Here is a 22,453-nt window from a genome sequence, read left to right as displayed (position 1 = left end):
CAACCAGCCAGCTTCAGAAAGGGGCAACAAACAACAGCCTTCAATCGGATATTTCAGGGCAGGGCCAGAGGGGCCCAGCACCACACCTCAGCCTGTTATTTTCCCCAGGAGTCTGAGAACTTCACACCCTGTAGCGCCACAGCCCAGTGCAGGAGGCCCTTGTCTCGCATTTCCTGTAAACAGCAAGGTGGAAGAACATAGGCAGAGCGCTTCCTCCCAAGAGATGACCTGGCAATGACCTCAGAGCGGCTGACATTCAGACGCCCCACACCCAGGCCCACTCAAGCCAAAACTTACAGTGCAGACCTGCTGACACACAGCAGTGGCTCCAGTGACTGAACACCATTCCGAGCAGACGCAGAGACGTGCACTGGGTGGGTTTCCCTTAGTCCCGGCAGTAGAGAGGACGATGAGCAATCAGGCCCCCCACCTCTTATTTTGCTGGTTGGAAATATTGAAACCATTCAGTGAATGTTTTAAACAAATGTTTTAAACACAACTATTTGTTAATAACTTAACTGTGTAGCCAGCTGTATAAGTAAAAAAATTAAATGTGCTCTATGAATCCATGCAAAGAAATGTAAGATGTAATAAGTTCAAGTTACAGTGCTACATTGCTTTACTCAGTGTGATAGGAGAAAATTCCATCTTCATATATTGGACGTAATGTAGCTTAATATTGAACAGTTATATATATATATATATATATATATATATATATATATATATATATATATATTATTTGTGGTATATATATATACTCACCTAAAGGATTATTAGGAACACCTGTTCAATTTCTCATTAATGCAATTATCTAACCAACCAATCACATGGCAGTTGCTTCAATGCATTTAGGGGTGTGGTCCTGGTCAAGACAATCTCCTGAACTCCAAACTGAATGTCTGAATGGGAAAGAAAGGTGATTTAAGCAATTTTGAGCGTGGCATGGTTGTTGGTGCCAGACGGGCCGGTCTGAGTATTTCACAATCTGCTCAGTTACTTGGATTTTCACGCACAACCATTTCTAGGGTTTACAAAGAATGGTGTGAAAAGGGAAAAACATCCAGTATGCGGCAGTCCTGTGGGCGAAAATGCCTTGTTGATGCTAGAGGTCAGAGGAGAATGGGCCGACTGATTCAAGCTGATAGAAGAGCAACTTTGACTGAAATAACCACTCATTACAACCGAGGTATTCAGCAAAGCATTTGTGAAGCCACAACACGTACAACCTTGAGGCGGATGGGCTACAACAGCAGAAGACCCCACCGGGTACCACTCATCTCCACTACAAATAGGAAAAAGAGGCTACAATTTGCACAAGCTCACCAAAATTGGACAGTTGAAGACTGGAAAAATGTTGCCTGGTCTGATGAGTCTCGATTTCTGTTGAGACATTCAGATGGTAGAGTCAGAATTTGGCGTAAACAGAATGAGAACATGGATCCATCATGCCTTGTTACCACAGTGCAGGCTGGTGGTGGTGGTGTAATGGTGTGGGGGATGTTTTCTTGGCACACTTTAGGCCCCTTAGTGCCAATTGGGCATCGTTTAAATGCCACGGCCTACCTGAGCATTGTTTCTGACCATGTCCATCCCTTTATGACCACCATGTACCCATCCTCTGATGGCTACTTCCAGCAGGATAATGCACCATGTCACAAAGGTCGAATCATTTCAAATTGGTTTCTTGAACATGACAATGAGTTCACTGTACTAAACTGGCCCCCACAGTCACCAGATCTCAACCCAATAGAGCATCTTTGGGATGTGATGGAACGGGAGCTTCGTGCCCTGGTTGTGCATCCCACAAATCTCCATCAACTGCAAGATGCTATCCTATCAATATGGGCCAACATTTCTAAAGAATGCTTTCAGCACCTTGTTGAATCAATTCCACGTAGAATTAAGGCGAAAGGGGGTCAAACGCAGTATTAGTATGGTGTTCCTAATAATCCTTTAGGTGAGTGTATATATATATATATATATATATAATATATATATATATATATATATATATATTAAAAGAGAGTCATTCATGTTGATTTGATAGCAAAAGCATCTGCATATTCAGCATAAGCCTGTTAAGTCTCTGGGTAGAAATTAAGCTTGTGTTTATTCTCTTGCAAATCTAAGCTGGTGGTTGCTGCAGGCCAATATACAGACAGGCCTCTAATGTTATTGATTAACTCGAAGACATAGTTTACACCATCTCCATCTCCTTCCTGTTGTTGCCCTTCATATCCTATGACGTGTTCTTTGTGGTTCTTGGTTGTTGTTACTGCTTAGAAAACAGGAAACAGGAAGTCGAGGGGGACGCCAATTGGTGTCACACCATACTTTGTAGACTATCGATAAGAACATTGATACAGTTGTCCATGTCATTTCCTCTCAACCATCTCTGAGACACAACAACTGGAATGGAACAGAGTAGAAACCACAAACGCCAATAAAACAGGACACATTCAACAGGCTACACACCAACCAACAAATTAAGTATATTTATAGGAAAATATTGAAAGAGTTGAAAAACTGAATTTTACTATATTCAATGTTTTTAAAACACCCGATTTCAAATTGTAGTAAGCAAAAATGGGCACCCACTGAGCTGTAACAAGATTATCAACACCGCACATTAATACCTATTCAGAATGTAAAAAATTAACCCATGTTTTAATCATGGCACACTTTCAGTCCTGCAATATTTGTTATTCAATTTCCACATCCATAAAAGTGAAATTAAATCTTAAATTAAAAACAGGGCCTGGGCCCTCAAATTCTATATGCCATTTTATTAATATCTACACTGTATCAGTGTTATTGATGGCTTCTATGGACTAACAATAATCTTAGGTTGTTTTATTTGCATTTCTTTTGAAATCTTTAGATATAAAACAGTCAAAGAGTAATCTGCTCATGTATGCTGTTTCAGAATGTGGATTCCAAAGCTGCAAAGTCTGTCAAACAGATGTCAATACTGCAGAGAGTATTTCATAAGATAAGAATTTGATAAGATAAGATAGAATAAGGACTTGCGAATGCGACACTACAGGATACTGGGAGTTTAATTTTATTTAAAGTGTAATATAGTACATATTTGCAGGTCAAAAGGGAATGCTGGGATTTCCCTGCATGACACGTTTAGAAAACAAGAGTTATGAATAACAAACAAAACATTTGGGAATATGGTCTTGCTTTCCTGGTAATGACTTTTCACTTGAAAATCTTCAGCTGATTAATCACTATAAAACTGTTATTACACACATAATTGAAACACTATTTTTGTTATGTAACATAACACAAAAGTTCAATTTACAAAATATCAGCCTGACAAATCAGCAGGGCTGTGTCTGTGCTGAAAACTGTGAACACAAGACATGGCTTTGTGTCTATTCTTCAGAAGATTTTACATTAACATTAGACATTTTTTAATTGATGGTGCACCATTCAGGGAGCTTGAGCATTATTTTAAAATAGAAAATGGCCTATTCCTCAGAGACGCAGTTTACATCTCCCTGTACATTAACAAACGTTCCTGTGTTATGTTGCAGAAAACCCTATCAAGACATGACAATAATCAAAAAAACAGTGTTGTGAACAGAACAGGCCCCATTATTACAAAATGCATTGAAAACACAGCAAATTATAGTCATTATCTGACTGGATTTGAGAACTGTGTCAAGTTAATACAACATTTTTAATGGAAAGCAGCTTTTAAGAGAAATTGGTTCCAGGAGAACAGGCCCGCACAAAAAGGAGCCAGCAACAACAGTTTATCCAGTCTTATTTAAGTAAGAAATACAGAAGGAGAAAATACTTGTTATTTTATATCTCTTTCTTTTTGATTCCTACAGACTGAGTAAATTTTATCTGTAACTTTAATATAAAGATATATGAGACTTTCAGCCCTCGTGGATGCCAATGGGTAAGATGTCATCTTATTTATGAAGGTGCACAAACTGTATATGACTTCAGAGTATCTTGGGATGCCTTGGTATGCGAATGCCACCTGAGGTGTTTTAGAAATAAATTGTCCCTTGTGTGTGGCCTTTCCTGCATATTAAGTTAAAAAGCAGCCAGACACCTCAAAAACAAACTTACTCTGGGAAGATACTGAAGCGGGAGGATGACATGTTGGTGCTCACACTAAGTTTCTCTTCACACTTGCTTTATTTTACTGACAGTGCAATGTCATGGAAAATGCCTCGCAATGAAATGGTTTCCTCCGAGCGTAGCAACTAGGCTGCTAATTAAGTTACAAAGCCGTGAACTTAGTGCCTCTTCAGGAGGGAGGTTAAAATCAAAAGGTCTAATATACTGCCGCCTTGTTCTCCGATACCAATTAATTATGTCCTAATGAAGCAATTAAACTAAATGGATGAGAGCCTCAACTTGAAAAGCACTCTCTGTTTTGCCAGCATTACTGCTTAAATGGCTAATAAAGTGTGCTCTTACGGTCACATAATTGGTAGCATTAATTAAGGGATGGGGTTAAAATGGCTTAGAAAAGCACAGCTCCAGGATTTTAAAGAAGAAAAAATGGTCTGAGTGCATATAACTCAGACCATATTTAAGTCTACACACCTCATTTGTACTGGCACAGTCTGTTCTCAGATTGCAGTGGTAATTTGTATTCTGCCTCCATGATTGGAGTTTATGTAATCTACATAAACCATAATGGTTGATGCTGGGAGGTCTCAATATAGATTTGGTATTGTCAGACAATGAGTAAACTTTGGGAACTTTTACTACTGATTTGATTTTTTTTTAAATTATTATTATTATTATGATTATTATTATTATTATTATTATTATTATTATTATTATTATTATTATTATTATTATTATTATTACTGTATTAACTTGGATTAATGTGATTGGTTACTGAACAAAACAATACAAATATATTATTTCCAAATGAAGCTCTACACTGCAATATCAATATATGTATTTATTTAATGAAATGGTCTCTTTTGTAAATGGGCCACATAATATAATGCATTGGAACAGTCCTGCCCCATACAGAGAATTATTTCTGAAATAAACCTTTCATTTAGTTAAACACACAGTTCTTTGTGCATTTTCCTCTATCCTATATAATGAATGTGTAGATCACCCAAACAGTGAATTGTGACTCTAAGTTACTCAGAAACAAATCAGTTCTTCTTCACACTGGCTTTTGTTTTTTGTTTTACACAAACAAAATAGTTTTCTACAGTGTTTACGGCTCATTCAGTAAGATACTAAACCCTTACAAATACAATACCATATACAGACACACTGCAGAAAAATTGCCTGGTCAAATGATATTGTAGGTAAATGTGGAACCTCTGAAAAGGTAAATTTACCAACAAATGACACTGCTTTACACAACGTAAAATGTGTCCAACAATATTTCAAAGAAACAATAAAAATACAATTATACTCTTAGAGACATACATTTAAATCCAGTGTTATATAAAGTCAACAAGAATGTCTGCGATTAAATTATTTTATTTTCCAACATTACCATAACAGAACCCCCTAAGGAGAAGAATAATCTTTATCCCAATTAATACACTTTCAGTGTGCACCCTCCTGGAGTCAAACTGACTACTTTGCCTCGCGCATATGAAAAGGCACCCGGTGCTGAAATGCTCAGTGTGGGGAGAGGACTCATTGATTAAAGCGGTTACCAAGAAGCAGACTATCTTTAGGCAAAATAAATCTGAAGGAGGATCAGTTCCCTAGACTGACATTTCAAATAGAGCTGAGCTAAAGAAAATAAGATGTAATTCCTCTTTGAATTGACCACAGCTTCTTAAATTTCAATAATCTGATTTATGGTATAGCTCCTGCTTTTGCTATATAATGCACTGAGTAAACATACAGGAAAAAAAAATACAGTTCATCATTGGAAACCTGATGCTGTTGTATTTCAGCTTCTGCCATTGGCCTGTCTCTCCTGAACACACACAGACCTGACTGCAAACCAGCTGATTCTACCTTCAGAATGTGACTTCTCCAAGTGTCAAACTACAGTATAGATACTCAAACTGATCAGGAGGAATCAGGATATAATCAGGAATGGTGGTCAATGGAGTTCCTTCCAGAACAAAAAAAGAAAAAACTTTTCTCATAAAGATTCCAGTCTTTTGGTCTTCACATTCCTTAGAAAATTCAAACCAGTTTATCTCTGCAAGGTGTCAGTCTTTAAAAATGAAACTCATGCGAGATCACTGTTATAAGATGCCAGTCAGTAATGCAATTGTTTTTGGAGATAAAATAAAATAAAATGTAGGAAGGCTTATTAGTAATGTAATAGATTAGGATTTAATAACAAATATATTTTTAAATGGTTGATCACTACTTAGATTCTGCTGCTCAGTAATGTAAAGGAAGCACAATCTCTAAGGTCTCCTCTGAATGCAAACTCATTATTTCCAGCTGCTCCAAAAGTCGCCAAAATGGCTAGATGTGACCTGAAATGCTGTCTGGGACAGCAGAGTAGTCATTGAGTTTGAATCGCTCTATTAATAGCCTGTATGAAGTCATGGCTGCTGTAGTCAATAGACAGTGGGATCGCTTGTAACAAAGCCCTGCATAGGAATCAAGTCAAAGGGCCCTCAATGTAAATGTGCTGGAGGAGAAATTTTGCAAGTTTGCTCTGGCAACTCGAATGGCTGTGGCATTACTTTAATTTGGACACCTTCATTAAAATAACAAAAAAAAAGCCTCTTTCTACATGATCCTTTTGCTGCACAGCCCTCATTATGTCTTATTTCTTTCACATTTCAGTACATTTGGAAGTTCAAAGGCTAAAACAAGAGTAATGCTACAAATTCAATTTGTATCCTAAACGCACCTACAAGAATTCTCAATGAGTGAAGTGACTGACATCTGATACTCGTTTCTTTAGAGTCTCTAGTGAATCTCCCAAAATGTATTTATTCTGCTTCTGTAGGTAGAATAACATGAAGTTGTCTGATGTTGCCTGGATAGAAATGGAATGAGCTTGGGATTGAAACTATTATTATTATTACTTTATAAGTAACTATAAGCAATTCAAATAACCTTACCCTGAACCCCCTGATGTTTAAATAAAGACAGGTTTAGAGTGTTTTTATGATGTGTAAACTATCAGACCACATGGCACTGATTACATAATAACCTAATTATAACTTGTCATAAATTAGCAGCAGATAATTGTGGGTAATTAGTTGGCGGTAAAGAGATGCTTCACATTTTATGTTGTTATAAATGCTGAGCCCTCCAGGGCCTAATAATGCTTGTTCACACCAGTGGACTCTCTTTGATTAAAGACCAGAAATTGTAAGTCTGAAATTCTTACATTTTTATATGGAAGAGCATACCGTTACATCTGACTTCAAGACCAATCTGAGAAGTAAGCAAAATGCATTTGCTTGGAGACCTGCTAATTTTTACAGTTAGGATGCAACAGGGTGAAAGGTACCTACAGGAAAACTTTAATTTCATTTATATATTAATATATGAATGCATCAAGCTTCATGTTTTTTTTTAAATTCATTTTAAGTTAATGAGAAAAGATAAATAAAAATCTTAATTTTCAAGGTAGGTACCCCCTTTGTTTTTTTTAAATGGACCATGTTTATGTTAGTAAGCTAATAACACAAAATACTTATTTGCTTTAAGAGTATATTTGCACTTAAACTAAGGCACAGACCTTGGTAAACCAGTCTGCTGAAGACTGAATACCACAGTATTGTTTGTCACTCACTTCTACTGTGGGAAACTCAGGGAATGCATTCAGTGTTTCAGTAAATTACTCATTTTTACAAAAACACTACCCTGAGACATCCAAATAATGTTGAGGAGAAAGGGTCCAACACTTCTACTATCCCATGGATATTTTTTCTCAGTTAAAGCTCAGTGGTGTCCAATTTTTGATTCTCAAAATGAACACAGCAGCGCTTTTGCGGTGTGGTCCTTACTCTTCCTGCTCCACAGCACGAGACAATTACATTCTTCTCACCAAGAGGAGGAAATACACAGGCACACCCCTATGAACGAGAAAAGAGCAAGGTTCTCGCACCAGAACACTTCATCTTCCACCACCGTACAGTCAGGGGCTCCACGTCAGTTATCTCCTACAAAAACAATCGCTATTGTTTAGATCTGTTCTATCCATTTTATCCAGATCATTAAAAAAACAGCATGGCAGAACTGCTGCAATCACCACACCGAGCCCACTTAGCACTCTTACAGGAAAAGTGTCAACATAATTCACATGCTGCAGTCCAGAAACAAAGAAACATCTTTTGTGAGTATGAAAGAAAAAAAATGAAAAAATTAAGAGTTAAAGGGGCACTTGAATTCACGCAGACGCAAACTAACACACGCTGATTCTTACAGGAAAAATACTGACATGAAAAAAACCTTTCATATTAAATACTAACCAAGCAATGACAACAACATTCACAATTTGTCAACAGAAACCAAATAACTTGCACTTCTCCCATCTTTAACAACTGCTTTAGGTGAGCTGAAAGGCAACTAGCTACTCTCTTGCAATGTAACTTCACATTAATCCTACTTATAGTCTGATGAAGAAAGAGGACATCCCTCTATTTTAATCATCAAAACTGAAATGTTTAAGCTGTTCTAGATCCTTGTAGGTTGGAATAAATGGACAACACTTTTTGAAGAAGGTAGAGAATGTCTATACAGTGTTCTAGATGTAGAACACAACAGCACATTAAAAGAAAACATAGATTTTGTATTATTATTTACCAATATTTAACACCTACCTTTATCTGCCAAGAATACAGCTAACTAGTTATTATAAGTGCGCTATAACAACAACAACAACAACAAAAAACCTTGTTCTAGGCTGTTGCATTCATAACAAAAGTCGGGAACATTTGTGTACAGGTTGTTCTTTGTTTTATTCATGAAAATAGTCCAAAGAACATATTTCAGGCAGTTGACGTTTTGTAAACAGGGTATGATGCTGTACACATTGTGTTTATATATCAAGTGTACTATGCCAGCACCTTTGGAAAACAACTGAATCTTAAAAAAACTGAAAACAAAAACACTTCTCTCTAAAAATACCATCTACTAGGAAGCAGTATGTTTTAAGCAAACAATTAACTAGCAACAAATAATTTAAAATGTTATAAAGATCAAAGCAATGAGCAGAAAACCTCTTCTGACTGTTGTCCACGTTAACCCATGCTTGTTGGGTTTTCCCCACTGGTGCTCTCTTTAGAGAAAGTGCTTTCACCATCAGTTTTATGCAGATTACAGTGAATACAGTTGATCAGGCTGTATCTTCACAACTTGCATGGCAAAGACAAGATGAGCAATTAAAAAGGTTTTAAGCTTGACACATTAATACTGAAAGAGTAATTAAACCTACATTTGGATGTACATTTATTAAACAATAATTCACATATATGGACACGACTATATATTTTGCTTAATTTGTGTTTATCTAAGAACCATTGACTATAAAGCAAATAGCATTAATGGGCTTTGGCTCAAGTAAAATACTGTTAAAACACACTGGACAAAGGTATTGAAATACAAGAAATTCATATAAAATAAAATGGGGGTGACAGTAGTTCAGAGATATCTTAGTGAATACTTTGCAAAGTCTTTTAACTATTCCACCAATGGCAGGAAATCCTTATTTATTTATCAGACATTTTCAAAATTCTTCTTGCATTCTGGTACCTAATATTGTAGATTAATTATAAAACAGTGCTTTGTGAGTGCATTGAATAAGGGTTCAATTGAGTAATCTTATTCGACTAAGTCAGTCAACTGGGAACAGTACTTTAGCCACATCAAAAATAATGTGTTGAGTTTTTCTTTATAGCATTAATGAGGTTGCTAGAAATATGTCTATGAACTGCACATACACCTGAACTTCTAATCACTTTGGGCTCATCTGAAAGAAAGTTTAAAACAAAAATGGCCAAGAAGATTGAAGTGAAAGCATAATGAATATAGCTAAACATGTTCACTGAGCATTATTTTTAAAGGATAATTGATTTCACTACAAATGTAAGGGCTTTAAAACTTACTTTTTCCATAGGAAGCATTCTATTTCAAAAATGTTTTTTAGGTCACAATGTTTTTATTGTCAGAATTACACATTTGTTTTGCATTCATTTTTTTTTCATTTTTCAAATCTCATATAATTGTAACACTGTGTTTTCTCAGATATGGATTTTGAAATGTATCATCTGTATCATATAGTAAAATCTTGGACATCCAGGAAAAAGCTCAAAACAACCTCGCAAGAATATATCTGCTCTACCATAAGAAATTCACTAAATATATATGAAAAGAAAATGTTTTCATGTCACTTACTGAGGTACAAATACATGATTTATTTAATTTGGTTAGATATCAGAGTTGAATGATACCTCAGATGTCCATTGCTTGGCATGTTAAAAGTAAGACAATAATCCTTAAAATGTAATCAACATGTGAACATTATATACAGGGAGCTACGAATGTTGATATCTTCAAACGAGAGTCTGATGTAAAGTGAAAAGATGCATTTATTGATCAAAGAGCTCCTGACATGAAGATGTACATATGAAATACGTACATATCCTTTGAGATAGAATATTTACATCTCTTACTATGTTCATTGTGACACTTTGCATTCACGGCAAACTACCACTGTCCTGATTATACTGAAAGCACTTCCTCTGTGAGGCAGAATGTCACCAACGTGGCTTTAAGTCATGAGTGAAAACATTTAACAGAGAAGAAGTTTTCCGTCTCCTCTGTAGGAGCAGAGTTAACAGGTCTTACATAACAGTTTACAGTACCTTTCAGATTCCTGGTCTGGTGTTTGGGGTTTGCTTTCAAACCCGGTAAAGCTGCTCATGTCAACATAGCCATCGTTCTCATTGGCAGAAGAAAGCGCCCTACTAGGATCGTCAAAAAACTCTGTAAAGGTTCCCGATCGGGTGGGTATCCTTGGAGGGATCTGAATATTCTCATAATCGGAGCTCATGGCAGGGATGTTCTCGTAATCGGAAGTGTCTGCATTGGGAAAAGATATCGACCTGGGCTTCGTCAAGGGAAGAGGCATAAATGGAGGCCTTGATCGATCCTCAAATGATTCCACTCTCGATACACTCCTGCTGAAAGTCTTCTGGGTGCCTTTTCTTTTGCCATCCTTGTAGAAGAGAAAGGTAGATGGAGAGTCTGTTGCCCGTGGCTTCCCTGTCCTATTTTTCAACTGTGGAGAGTTCCCTAGACTCCTCCTGTCCAGCTCCAAGACTCTTGATGGTCCGTGGTGGCTTGACTCTGATGAAGACCTAGACGAAGAAACATTGACATCCACATGGACCTTGTTCTCTGTTTTCTTCTTGAACTTTAGAGTCAAGAAACGTTTAAATGAAGACTTTTTCTTTTTCTGCTTGTCTGGAGAGTCACTCTCTATTAACAGTGATGGGGAGCTCTTAGTGATCGGCTTCTTAGTGATGTATGCTAATTCAAAAGGAGGTGGGATATCTACAACTGAGGTTGGTGTGGACATACCACTGGATGGAAGGTGACTTCTCTGGGAAAAGCTGCCCGATGAACCAATAAAGCAAGGCAAGGAAAGACTATCATCCTTCCTCTTCATTCTACAATCCTCACCTGGGGAACTGTCATTTTCTCTATACACAGACATGGGCATATCCCGACCTTCAACAGAATATGACCTGGGGTATAAAATAAAGCGCCGTGGCTTTGGGATCATTCGGTTGATCTCTAACTGTTCACTGCAGCTAAGTGGATTACCACTTTTATCTAAGGCCACTGTGCAGTACTCGTTGGTTTGGTTCATGTCAGACTCAGGGCCGCTTTCCTCTGGGACAGTCTCAGGCACATAACCAGGCACCTTGCCAGACAGAGACCTTGTTCTCGTTACAATACTCTTTCTGTCCAGAGAAATGAAGTTCAGGTTTTCTCCCTCTGTATCAAGTCCTGCCTCTTCATAGACATGCTCGTCACTGATAGTGTCCTCTGCTCTGTCTGTGTCCGTGTCCTCCAAATAAGGTACAATAAGGCCTTCAAAGTCAATATCATCCCCTGAAACATCCAAAGTGCCAAAAGACATCTCAGTATTGTCAGCATTGTCTACCTCGCCTGCTTGCAGGGTAACAGTGCGCGATTCAGCCTGAGGCTGTATATCGTCCTGATTGTTAAGGGCCTTAGCGTCGTTTCCAACACTATCAGTCTCTGTTTCTGCTGTTTTCTGTTTCTCTTCCAATGCAATACACTCAACTGATGGAAAATCCTCTGCTTCCTGTGAAATAAACGAATATATTTCATTAGCCCATATGTCATTAGCCCCTTCCAGTAACTCATTATCTACTGTTTCACATGGTACTTCTGGGCTCTCGTAATCAGGTTGTTCAGTGTCAGGAGATTCCTGGGCTTCTTCCTCTGCAATGGTAGCCTGGTTCTCTTCCTCTTGAACTTTGTCTTCTGTTGAAACAGTTGTGTTCATAGCTGCCTGTTCCTCTGAGTCTATTTCTTCATTGTTTTCATTCTCATTGTATTCCACTTCAGATTTGTCCTCATCTATTGTGGGTTCATTATCTATGGCTGAGTCAGGCTGAGAGGTATCCTCAACCTCTTCTGAGACACTAGTGTCATCTATGGGTTCTGTGAGATTCACCTGCTCACCATCTGTAGGCAAATCAAGATTGTCCTGACCTTCCTGAATTTCTGAATCCACCGAGTCACAAAGCTGAAAATGCTGACTGTCTTGGCACTCCTCATTTACTGAAGTGTTTTCACAACTGTCCAGATCCTCTGTGGAATCCTCCACTTCTTCAGAAGGCATTAGAGTCTCTTGTAATAATCCACCAGGGGCATCATCCTCTTCAATATCACACTGCACATCAAAAGCCAGGTCTTGATCAGCATGGCGTTCCTCAAGAACCTCGCTGCTGGAATCATCACCCTTGTCTTCTGGATTTTCATCTAGTTCTTTACTGGGCTCAACCCCTTCCAGGGTCTCCTCTAATTCCAGATCTTCAGTCTCCTCCAGAGGCTGGCATTCGGACAGTTCATCTGGTGTCTCAGTGTCCGAATATGCATTGATTTCATCAGAAAGTTCATCGGTGGCCTCCAGCACTTCTTCTGAACCACAGTCCGCTGGTTCAATTATGTCCCTGTATTCTGCATTACTGATTTCAGCACTGTCCAAAAGATCAGCATCTTTAGTTTCAACAGGGTCCATTAGTCTCTCCTCCTCCTCTACCTCCTCCTCCTGCTCCTCGTAATCATTTTCCTCCCCATTGTCATTAGAACGAAATGCTTCAGTATCAGAAGACAACTCAAACAGGTGTCCCTCCTCATTCTCACATTCATCAGCCTCGTCTGTAAGCTGCTCGCTGTCAGAAAACAGAATATACCCGTCTCCCATTATCTGGAAGCCATCAGACTCATTTTCTTGATTAATCTCCTCTTCTGAGCAGAGTAGCTTGCCATTGGTGCACTTGTTCAGGCTATTGTTTGTATACAGGCAACACGTCTCCTCTGAGTCCTGTAGCTTTGGTTTGGGAGCAATTGGAGGTTTGGGACCCCGGGCAGAAGAGCAAGGTCTTGACATCAGGGATGAAGGCAACTTAGAAGTCAAATGACTGAGAATCTTTGGTTTTGGAGCTAGAGGTGGCTTCTTATAGTCTGAAAAAGATATACAAAATAACAATTTACTTCACAGAGTTGTGGGAAGAAGCAAATACACTTGAACTGTAAAGACATTTAAAAATCTTAATGTATTTATGTTTAAGTAAGCCTAAAAGCATGTTTTACAATGTTAATGTCCTAATGTTGGCATATTTATTCTATTGTTTTGATAACTTAAAGTACACCACAACTGACTGTTAATTTGTTAAGGATCCTGTCTGACCAGCAATAGGTTTGTAAACATTTTGAAAATGGCACAAAATGCCTAAGAAGTGACAATACCTATATACTATACTTATATATATATTGTAGGAAGTTCAAGATATGAAATGGTAACAGTAATAATAATAATTAGAAGCACTCCTATTTGAAGAATATTATTTAATGTTTTCTTCTCATACACTATACAATGTGTTCTGGCCTAACACTACACCACTGAAGGTTTACAAGCAAGGGAAATAATTGGAAATAGGATTGGATCACAGATGTAGTCTCAGAATAAGCTGTGTACTTTCTCCTATTCATTTTAAGTTTCAATGTTACTGTTTGTGATAACAGTGCTCCCTGCGGCTAATCACAAAGGTATTGGCTGCAGCTAGGCATGATGCCAGCAGACACCGATACTGATTCCTCTCATCACTCTGTAAACACACCTCAGTCTTGACCGGCCCCACCCTAAACATGTAGTCCAAGACCTCCTCCAAGCCAGACAGATACTTTTGTAAACAACTGTTCCACATTGTTTTTATGTTTTCACGCATGGACCAACTGTGACCTAACCTGAGACAGCTCTGCAAGTTATCCTTCTAATTTCTCATCCATATCCACTAATGCTATAAAAGTATTTCAGTAATTAATCTTAGATAGAAATTATTCAACAATTTGCCTCAGATTTGGAGTAGTATGTCCTTGTAAAAAAATGAAGACAAATTAAGCTTGGGTATAAAGATCCAGGACAGACAATCTTCCCTATATACAGAACCCACCAGTTTTCACATATTAATTCACTATTAACAAGATATCAACATTTAACACCACAATAGAAAGTGTTGATGCCCTTGAAAAAAACAAAATCGACCTTCAAAATGTTCTTGAGAGAAGAAATATTGTAAGACGTGTTTAAATTAATTGTGGAGATGCTTTACATCAGAAAGATAATGGAGTAGGCTTGAATGCTTTAATTTAAGCAATTATACATTGGACTTCTCCTGCAGGCTGAATAGAGATGGCTATCCCTACATCAGTTAAACAACAGTGATTTGAAAAGTTTCCTACAGTGTGCAGTACAGTCCAAGAGCACTGTTCTTGCACTTCACAACTCCAGTGGTTAAAATAATTAACAGCGTTGTATACATAGTTCTAATTGTCTTTTGTTTCAAACAGGAGGTCATTGATAGTGTTACCTGCAACACTGTACAAACGTCTCCACACAGTACAGCTAGGCACAACTGAAACTGTTCTGATTTATTGTGTTCTAAAAAAGAGGGAATATTTCTGTGAGGGGTGTTGCTGATAGAAGTTAGGGAAAACAGACCAGAGGCCCATGAAATTGACTTGAGAATAAAAGGTTTACCTCAGACAGTGCTGGGTTCTAAATTAAGAACTCCTAAAACTGAAGCCATATCTTTAGTCCTCTTGGGACCAATGACAGAGCTGAGGGGTGTTCTTGGGGATAAAGAAACAGGATAAACTTCCCTTTCACTTCCATTGAGGTCCATGCTTCATGAAAAGAAAACATGATCATAATTTTCAAACAGCTCCTATTCTGGTACCTCACTGTAGGGGGCAGAAGCAAAAATAAAATAATCTAATTATATACTTCATTAGAAAGGGAGTAAAAGCAATAAGCAACAGGAGAGATCTCATCACAACCGCCATTTGTAACCTGAGGCTTCTTCCTTTTTTAATTGTTTAATTTATTTGAATATCAGAAAATGAGGCTCCACACTAGTAGTAATTAAGCGCTGATTGTGAGGTTCTAAATTTAGCACCTCAACTGAACTTCTAAAACACTATCAAGACCCAATTGCATAGAAACATCTTCTCATTACAATCTAGAAATTATATCAGTTTAAAATAAAGATAATTTCTTGATAGTGTGAGGGTTATAATTGTCCTTGACTTTACACCTGTACAATAGTTCATCTTACATTTACATGTCTCATCCACTGGTAGAAGTTCTCTTTTACAGGAACAATACACATGGAAATACATACATAAATATATGAACAGCAGGTCACACATGGAAGCTGCAGTTTCTATATTACACATACTACAGATCTGCACATTTCACAACTCAGAACATAAGAGCTTTTTGGAGACATTAATGTCAACTGCAAAAATGTCAGGAATTGCAAAGAACAGCGCACATCTTCCAGAGCATGGCATTCACGAGGTCAATAAAGACCACAGAGTCCCACAAAGCAACAGTACAGCAAATTTATATTAGGCTCCAATGGGGATATCCATCTAAAGCTGGAGAGTAGACAGCCAATTATGCCTTGTGCCATATCCATCTGACTGGAAGACGTGTTTGCTTGGTTTTCTAATTTCAGTTTTTTGTTTTACATTTCCATTATTTATTTATTATTATTTCAATGTATCTACAATGTGTAACTTGGTCAATTGGCTTATAGTTGTGGCTCTTACCCGAGGTATGTATTAAAAAGCTTTCTTTGGGAGGGCAAGAAGGACTAGTTTATTACAACTACATCTACCTCTCACTCACTGCCAAACTTATTACAGATCCCATTGGTTTGCTTTGTGATTTTTTTTTCTGCTGAGATGTTAGGCTGTGCATTAATTAACTACCTGTGCTCACAGACCTGGATTGGGAAAAGACTTCTCAACCAGTATGGCCAGGAAGCGTACAAGGGAAAGGAAATTAGCAGTGTACCATGGCTATATGTAAATGAGTAAAGACAATGTTGCAACACCAGTGTATTTCCCAGAGTCACTTCCTCTTATTCTCGCAGGAGCAGTCCTTTCACAGCCTGGTTTTGATGGAATAGTTACTCAGCAGCTCAGAGCACAATTCAATCAGAAAGAACAACAGACAAACACAAACAACTGCAAGGAACAGGATACACAGCAAGAATGGAGTGACACAAATACAAATGGAGGCGATATAAAGTAGACCTTGGATATGCAGCATACAGGATATGATCTCAGCTGTACATTACCCTGAATAACAACTCTTCCCACACTGCATTTATGATAAAGCCAGCACTGATTGCCATGATTAATAGGAAGACTACAAATCTGAGAGAAATGCTTCTGAGGAACTCTGTGACTACTTTGAGTCATTTTAGATTGCAACATTTCATGAAAGAATACAGGTGTCAGTAATTGTGTTTCTTGTGTTGAACATATGATGATAATTACAACTGTAATAAACTGATCAGTGTGACACTGATCACAGGGGGATACTATGTAGCCATAGTAATGGCAACATTACATAACAAACATTTCTAACAATAAAAGGGACTTATTTTGTATTTATTGTTGGTGAAATGCTGTGTAGCAAGCAGTATAAATAATCTGTTTAGTACAGCCTGGAACTGTAATCAATTTTTCTTCTAAAAATGCTATTTTTAGACATTCTTCTTGAAAGGTCAACAATGCACTAGAGTTCAGACTATTGTTTTTAAGTGACATTCATGACTTATTATGTCATTTCACTATCAAGTATGCAGATAAGAAATGGCCCCTGATTTCTATTTAAATAGTCAAAGACAAAAGTATTCACCCTTTTGCCGATTACTTCATGGCTCTTTAGGTCTTTAAGGTGGAAACACATTCTTGCATGAAGTCTGTGCGTCCTGCACCAAGTATAATCTATACAATACAATATTACACGTTAGTAGATATAATACATATTAAGCCCATAGCAATAAATTGTAAAATAACTGTATATAAATTGTATGTAATTGTAATATGTATGTATATATCTGAAAAATAAAAATAGTAGTAGAAAAAGCCAATGACCACACAGAGGAAAAGCATAAGTACTAGACTTGTAGAAACGGCCAGGTAACCTCTCCAGAACTGCTGTCCAACTGTAAGGCTTATGTAATATGGTCAGGGTGATGATATGTCTGCTTGGCTTGAGAATTACACAATTGCCCTCTCATAAACTCATGCTGAAACACTTAACTCCAGTTTCTAAAGTGATTTCAAAAAGTCTAATGTATTTTTTTCTTTCCACTAAACAATTAAAAGAAAGCATTTGCAACACAAATCAGCTCTAATCGAGCATGTTTTTAACGTCAATAACGAACAAAAATGAACACCTATCCCGGGATTTAGGTTCTCTCATTATAATGCATAAGTACATATAATATACGCAGATATTCATTTAGAGTTTCATCACTAATATAAATAGTGCTGGAAATGTCTGTCCCACTGGCGTTACAGTTGTTGCAGTGATTGTATAATTGGCACTGCATGGTTAACGCAATGGTTAAACAGTTGAAATGGTACATTGAGTACCTGCACTACACCTGCACAAATAAATTAATATTTTAAATACACATGTATATTGGTAGAACTGCAACTCTGTTTATCGTACCTTCAAATAGATAAATGCGTTTTCACCTTTAACAGGGTTTCGAGTGCTAGTCTACCTGTGGTCACGTTATTGACACAGTATTTTGAATAAATTAACATTTTTATTTTTGTTTGTTATAGTTCTCAGTCAATTCTTGATTTGTGTATATAAACATATCCTGAAAAAGATTCTCTGGTATTCATTCAAACTTCCCACTACACCATTAAACACAAATGTCAGTTGTTTTGTTAAGTTAAAGGTAGGCTGAGGTGTGAACGATCGACAAAACAGACAGAGTATATATAACAATAGTACATATAATAATTTGTTGGATAAAAAAAGCATAAAAATGAAAACATTAAATTGTCTCCTAATGCAAAACAATTAGGAACCCTGGACAATTCAGTTCGAATGTATAATTATTATTACAATACAATACTTTATTTGTATTATAAAACCTTTTCCAGTGATATATAATATAGCCACTTTCTGCACTTTGTTAAATAAACATTAGCTATGTTATTACAGTTACGCAGCGCACTCTACCTGTATTCATTTTGGGACACCATCCACATCAACAGCCGGAGTGTCTTCACACCATTCTCCCTGACCAGCGATGCTGCACACATCCAAAGACTGGGGGAAAAAACTTATTCCTAGAAAATTCCGACAGTGGTCAAAGAAGGTAAATTATAAAAAGTCTGTGGAAATCTCATTTTTTCTGAGCCTTTATCTCTGCAAAGTCATTTTGGTGCCTCCTAAAATACAACGCTCCTCCGATCACCAAGTGCGCATCGCGTTTGCTGGAGAGCTGGGCGCGCTGTAGCGGTCGAGCTGCTGTCTGGAGGCAGGAGGCTTTTCCCTGCGTTTCCTGAAGAGGAAGCTCTTTTGCTCAGTCAGGGATTGTTAACCAAACCAAATTGCTCGGATTCAGGAACGGGTTTAAAGAGACAGAAACCCGCAGCACTTCTTTTTTTGCAAGAAAGGGAGTGCTTGATGACATATGATGTGCACCCCTTTAGACTTTGCATGTGCATGGAAAATATGCGTGCCTTCAAATAATATAACTGTGCTCTCCATATACAGTATGCATGTTTCAGTCCTTTAAAAAAAAGTCTTGCCCCCGAGTATATGAAGAGACAAATTATAATAAATCAGACCAACGCATTTTATAGGGTGTCAATTCAAGCCTTCTTGAAAAAAATATGACCAATTCCAATTTGGATATGAAATATCCCAATGCACTCTTTTTCAGTTTTGTTTTTGCATATTCAGGTGTCTTCTGAGACAGGATGGGAAGATTTAAAATATGCTTTCAAATGGAATTACATTAACATTTAAATCCGCATAAATTGAAATGAGTACCATTGCACTGCAAAGAAAGTAACGCATGAAGAATGGTAACATTTGCATTGCCAGTGTTACTGTTTCTTATTTATTGTCTGCTGTTTGGTGTTATTGATACGCTGAAGTCACAGTATCTCCTGTTATTTAATTATACATGACATAGACGTGCCAATCGATATATATATATGCATCAGTATTAATCCCAGCAAAGGTATAATGCGTAATTTTAATGTTAATATCTTTCACTTCAAGTGCACTTTTCAAATCATGTCCTGTCTCTAGGCATGGAGTTATATGGTCAGCCCTTTTTTAATTACCTAGATTTGATATGTCTACTGTTTATACCATCACTATTAATCAGCGTCATTAATGAGGTTAATACTACTGCAAAACCAATGTAATGCCAAATGTAAACTCCTTATTTAATACTTATAAATGGCTGTCCTACATACAAATAATAATACACACATTCATTAATAAATAAACTCTACAGAATATATTGAATTTACATCTACAACATTTGATAAATATGCCTATAGCTTTTTCTTTTTTTTAACTTTACCTGGAGAAATTAAAAGCAAACAGCAATTACTGGAAGACTATCATTCTTTCTCCACCTGTTATCATGATGGTTTCATCTCATGCAATCCAACGCTAATTAAGTTTATATGGAAATAAAGTTGCTGAATTTGCATTAGACATTAAAACCTACTGACACACACACACACACACACACACACACACACACAACACATAGATATAAACACAACTCTATTTTCTGTCATCAAAATATCCTCCTGTTTCTTGTTTAGGGCTGCCCATCATTTCACCACATCTTTACTGAATCCCAATAGTGAAACATATAAACATTTGTATATATTCTTTATTTTCTTCACTGCAATCATTCCTAAATAACTGGAGATCCAACATGCTTGTCTAAAAACAGTTTCTCTAGGACACCAATAGCCCTTGCCATTGTAGGCCCTGGTTTCCTGCCCATACATCTGTTGTCTGATTGGAGGAAAACAGCCCTTTAAAACCTTTCTACATAACAGGAAACTGCTCTCCCTGTTTCCTGCACTACAGGCACCACTTCCTTAGCAACAGATGGACATAGCTGGCACAGTTAACCCCTTAGGGTCCTATAATGTACACAAATGAGAATTGTGAGTTGACTATCTGTGGGTCTGAATGTCAAAGTTACAAACAAGTCTTCCACCTGGGACAGCGTTTAACTAAAAATACATGTGGTTCCCACAGATTCTGGCAATAAATTAACATGTCATGTGGTCAACCGTGTATAATCTTGAGCCAACTCTTGCAGATTCCCTTTTCTATGAATAATTATGTATTTGATTGTACTTTTTGAAGGTCTTTTTCACCACCTGGGATTACATATTAATCCGGAGATTATCATACTCCTTTAAGGCTCTATTGAAACATTGTGAATGCATGTTATCTGCATTATACATGGAGGTGTATAGTATCTGGAAAGTGTAAATAAAGGTCCCTGCATCAATTTATTTATTTATTTCCGAGGGACACATGCAGTAGCACAACGTGTCTGCCAATTTCCATTGATAAGGTTGAAAGAAAGAAAGAAAAAAAAACATTCAGTGCAGTGGAGTACAGGTGATTTGATAAAGAGTTACAAGATGAAAACAAAAACAGAAAATACACATATACATACAAACATATATGATGGAATTAGAATTGTGCAAGTTTGCAGTGTTTTCAGTTTCTGTTTTTATGGCTTTCCACCCACCTCAAAAAACAAAAAATAAAAAATAAACAAATGCCACTCAGATTAGTATGAATTTCATTCTGTCCACATATCAAGTCATGCTGATAAATTAATTCAATGTATGCCCCAGTAAAACAACACATTTGGTGCATTTGCTTGGTGCCAATGTGCCAAGAAATCTGACAGCCCCGTTTTCATTTAAGCACTGTTGCATTACAGAATGAATCATGTTTTTTTTTATTTCGGGTCTCTGCCTCCACATTAACACAATTTGAAAACAAACCTGACAAACATAAGTTAATATTTAGCCAACTTTATAGCTGACTTTAAATACCTAATCAGAAATCATGTTCATTAACATTGTTATGATTTTTAAATGCACCTCTGATTTTAAAATCGAAATATACACTGCAAATAGAACACAATATTTCCATAGCAGAAATCATCACCCCTCCCTACAAATATACAAATAGATGAAATATTTTCTGAAATATGGCACATTCATATCCTAATAATCCACTACAATAGGATGTAGCTTAGTGAGAGGTGAAACACTGGTCAAGCCAGCTGTGACACATTTCACTACAGTCAGACAGTTAGATTTCTTGGAAACCTTGGGATTACAGATCCGTGTGCTTCTAGAGGTTTGACTGTGAATGTTGCAGGATGAACTAGTAAACATAAGGAGGAGATCAAATTGCAATTGAAGTACTACAAACAGCTAGTTTTATATATTATTATAGAGGTCTGGTACTAGATAAGCAAGTATCAAAACTTGGGTTTGGCACTTCAAAGACCGCCATATATATATATATATACCATATATATATATATGCTGTACAATTGAGACAGTAGGCTAGCAGAGCATCAGCTTGGTTCACACCAGGGGTATCTGCCACACTCTTTAGTATCAGTAGGAGCTGTGTCTGATTCCAGTTTATACCTAAAAGCCTGTTTTCCTTGCGGCTTCAAAGCATTCACAGAAGGAACTGATCCAACAGCACCCATCTCAGAGGATGCGAGAGTGAGTGTGTGTTTTTGATTCTCACATTTCATTGCAGTGATGTAGCACTAAGTTGAGCTGCCTATAAAGTGACTTTTTCAAATAAGGTTATGAAAGCTGTGAAAATAGCCAAGAATTC

General features: G+C 37.2%; 1 protein-coding gene across 2 annotated transcripts in view; it reads right to left on the bottom strand.

Moving 5' to 3' along the window:
- The window catches only part of fgd5b (FYVE, RhoGEF and PH domain containing 5b), a 68,285-nt gene extending 49,174 nt beyond the window's left edge, over window positions 1-19,111 (bottom strand). For both annotated transcript variants that reach the window (XM_066698164.1, XM_066698165.1), the window contains exons 1-2: window positions 18,767-19,111; window positions 10,809-13,668 (exon numbers count right to left, since the gene is read on the bottom strand). In XM_066698164.1, coding sequence (XP_066554261.1) covers window positions 10,809-13,668; window positions 18,767-18,776 — 2,870 coding nt within the window. In that variant the 5' untranslated portion in view covers window positions 18,777-19,111. The remainder of the gene's footprint in view (window positions 1-10,808; window positions 13,669-18,766) is intronic.
- Between the last annotated feature and the right edge of the window lie 3,342 nt (window positions 19,112-22,453).

This window comes from Amia ocellicauda, chromosome 3 (genome assembly GCF_036373705.1).
Source record: "Amia ocellicauda isolate fAmiCal2 chromosome 3, fAmiCal2.hap1, whole genome shotgun sequence".
NCBI lineage: Eukaryota > Metazoa > Chordata > Actinopteri > Amiiformes > Amiidae > Amia > Amia ocellicauda.
The sequence above is the reverse complement of the archived record's forward strand: the minus strand, read 5'-3'. Positions and strand labels throughout refer to the sequence as shown.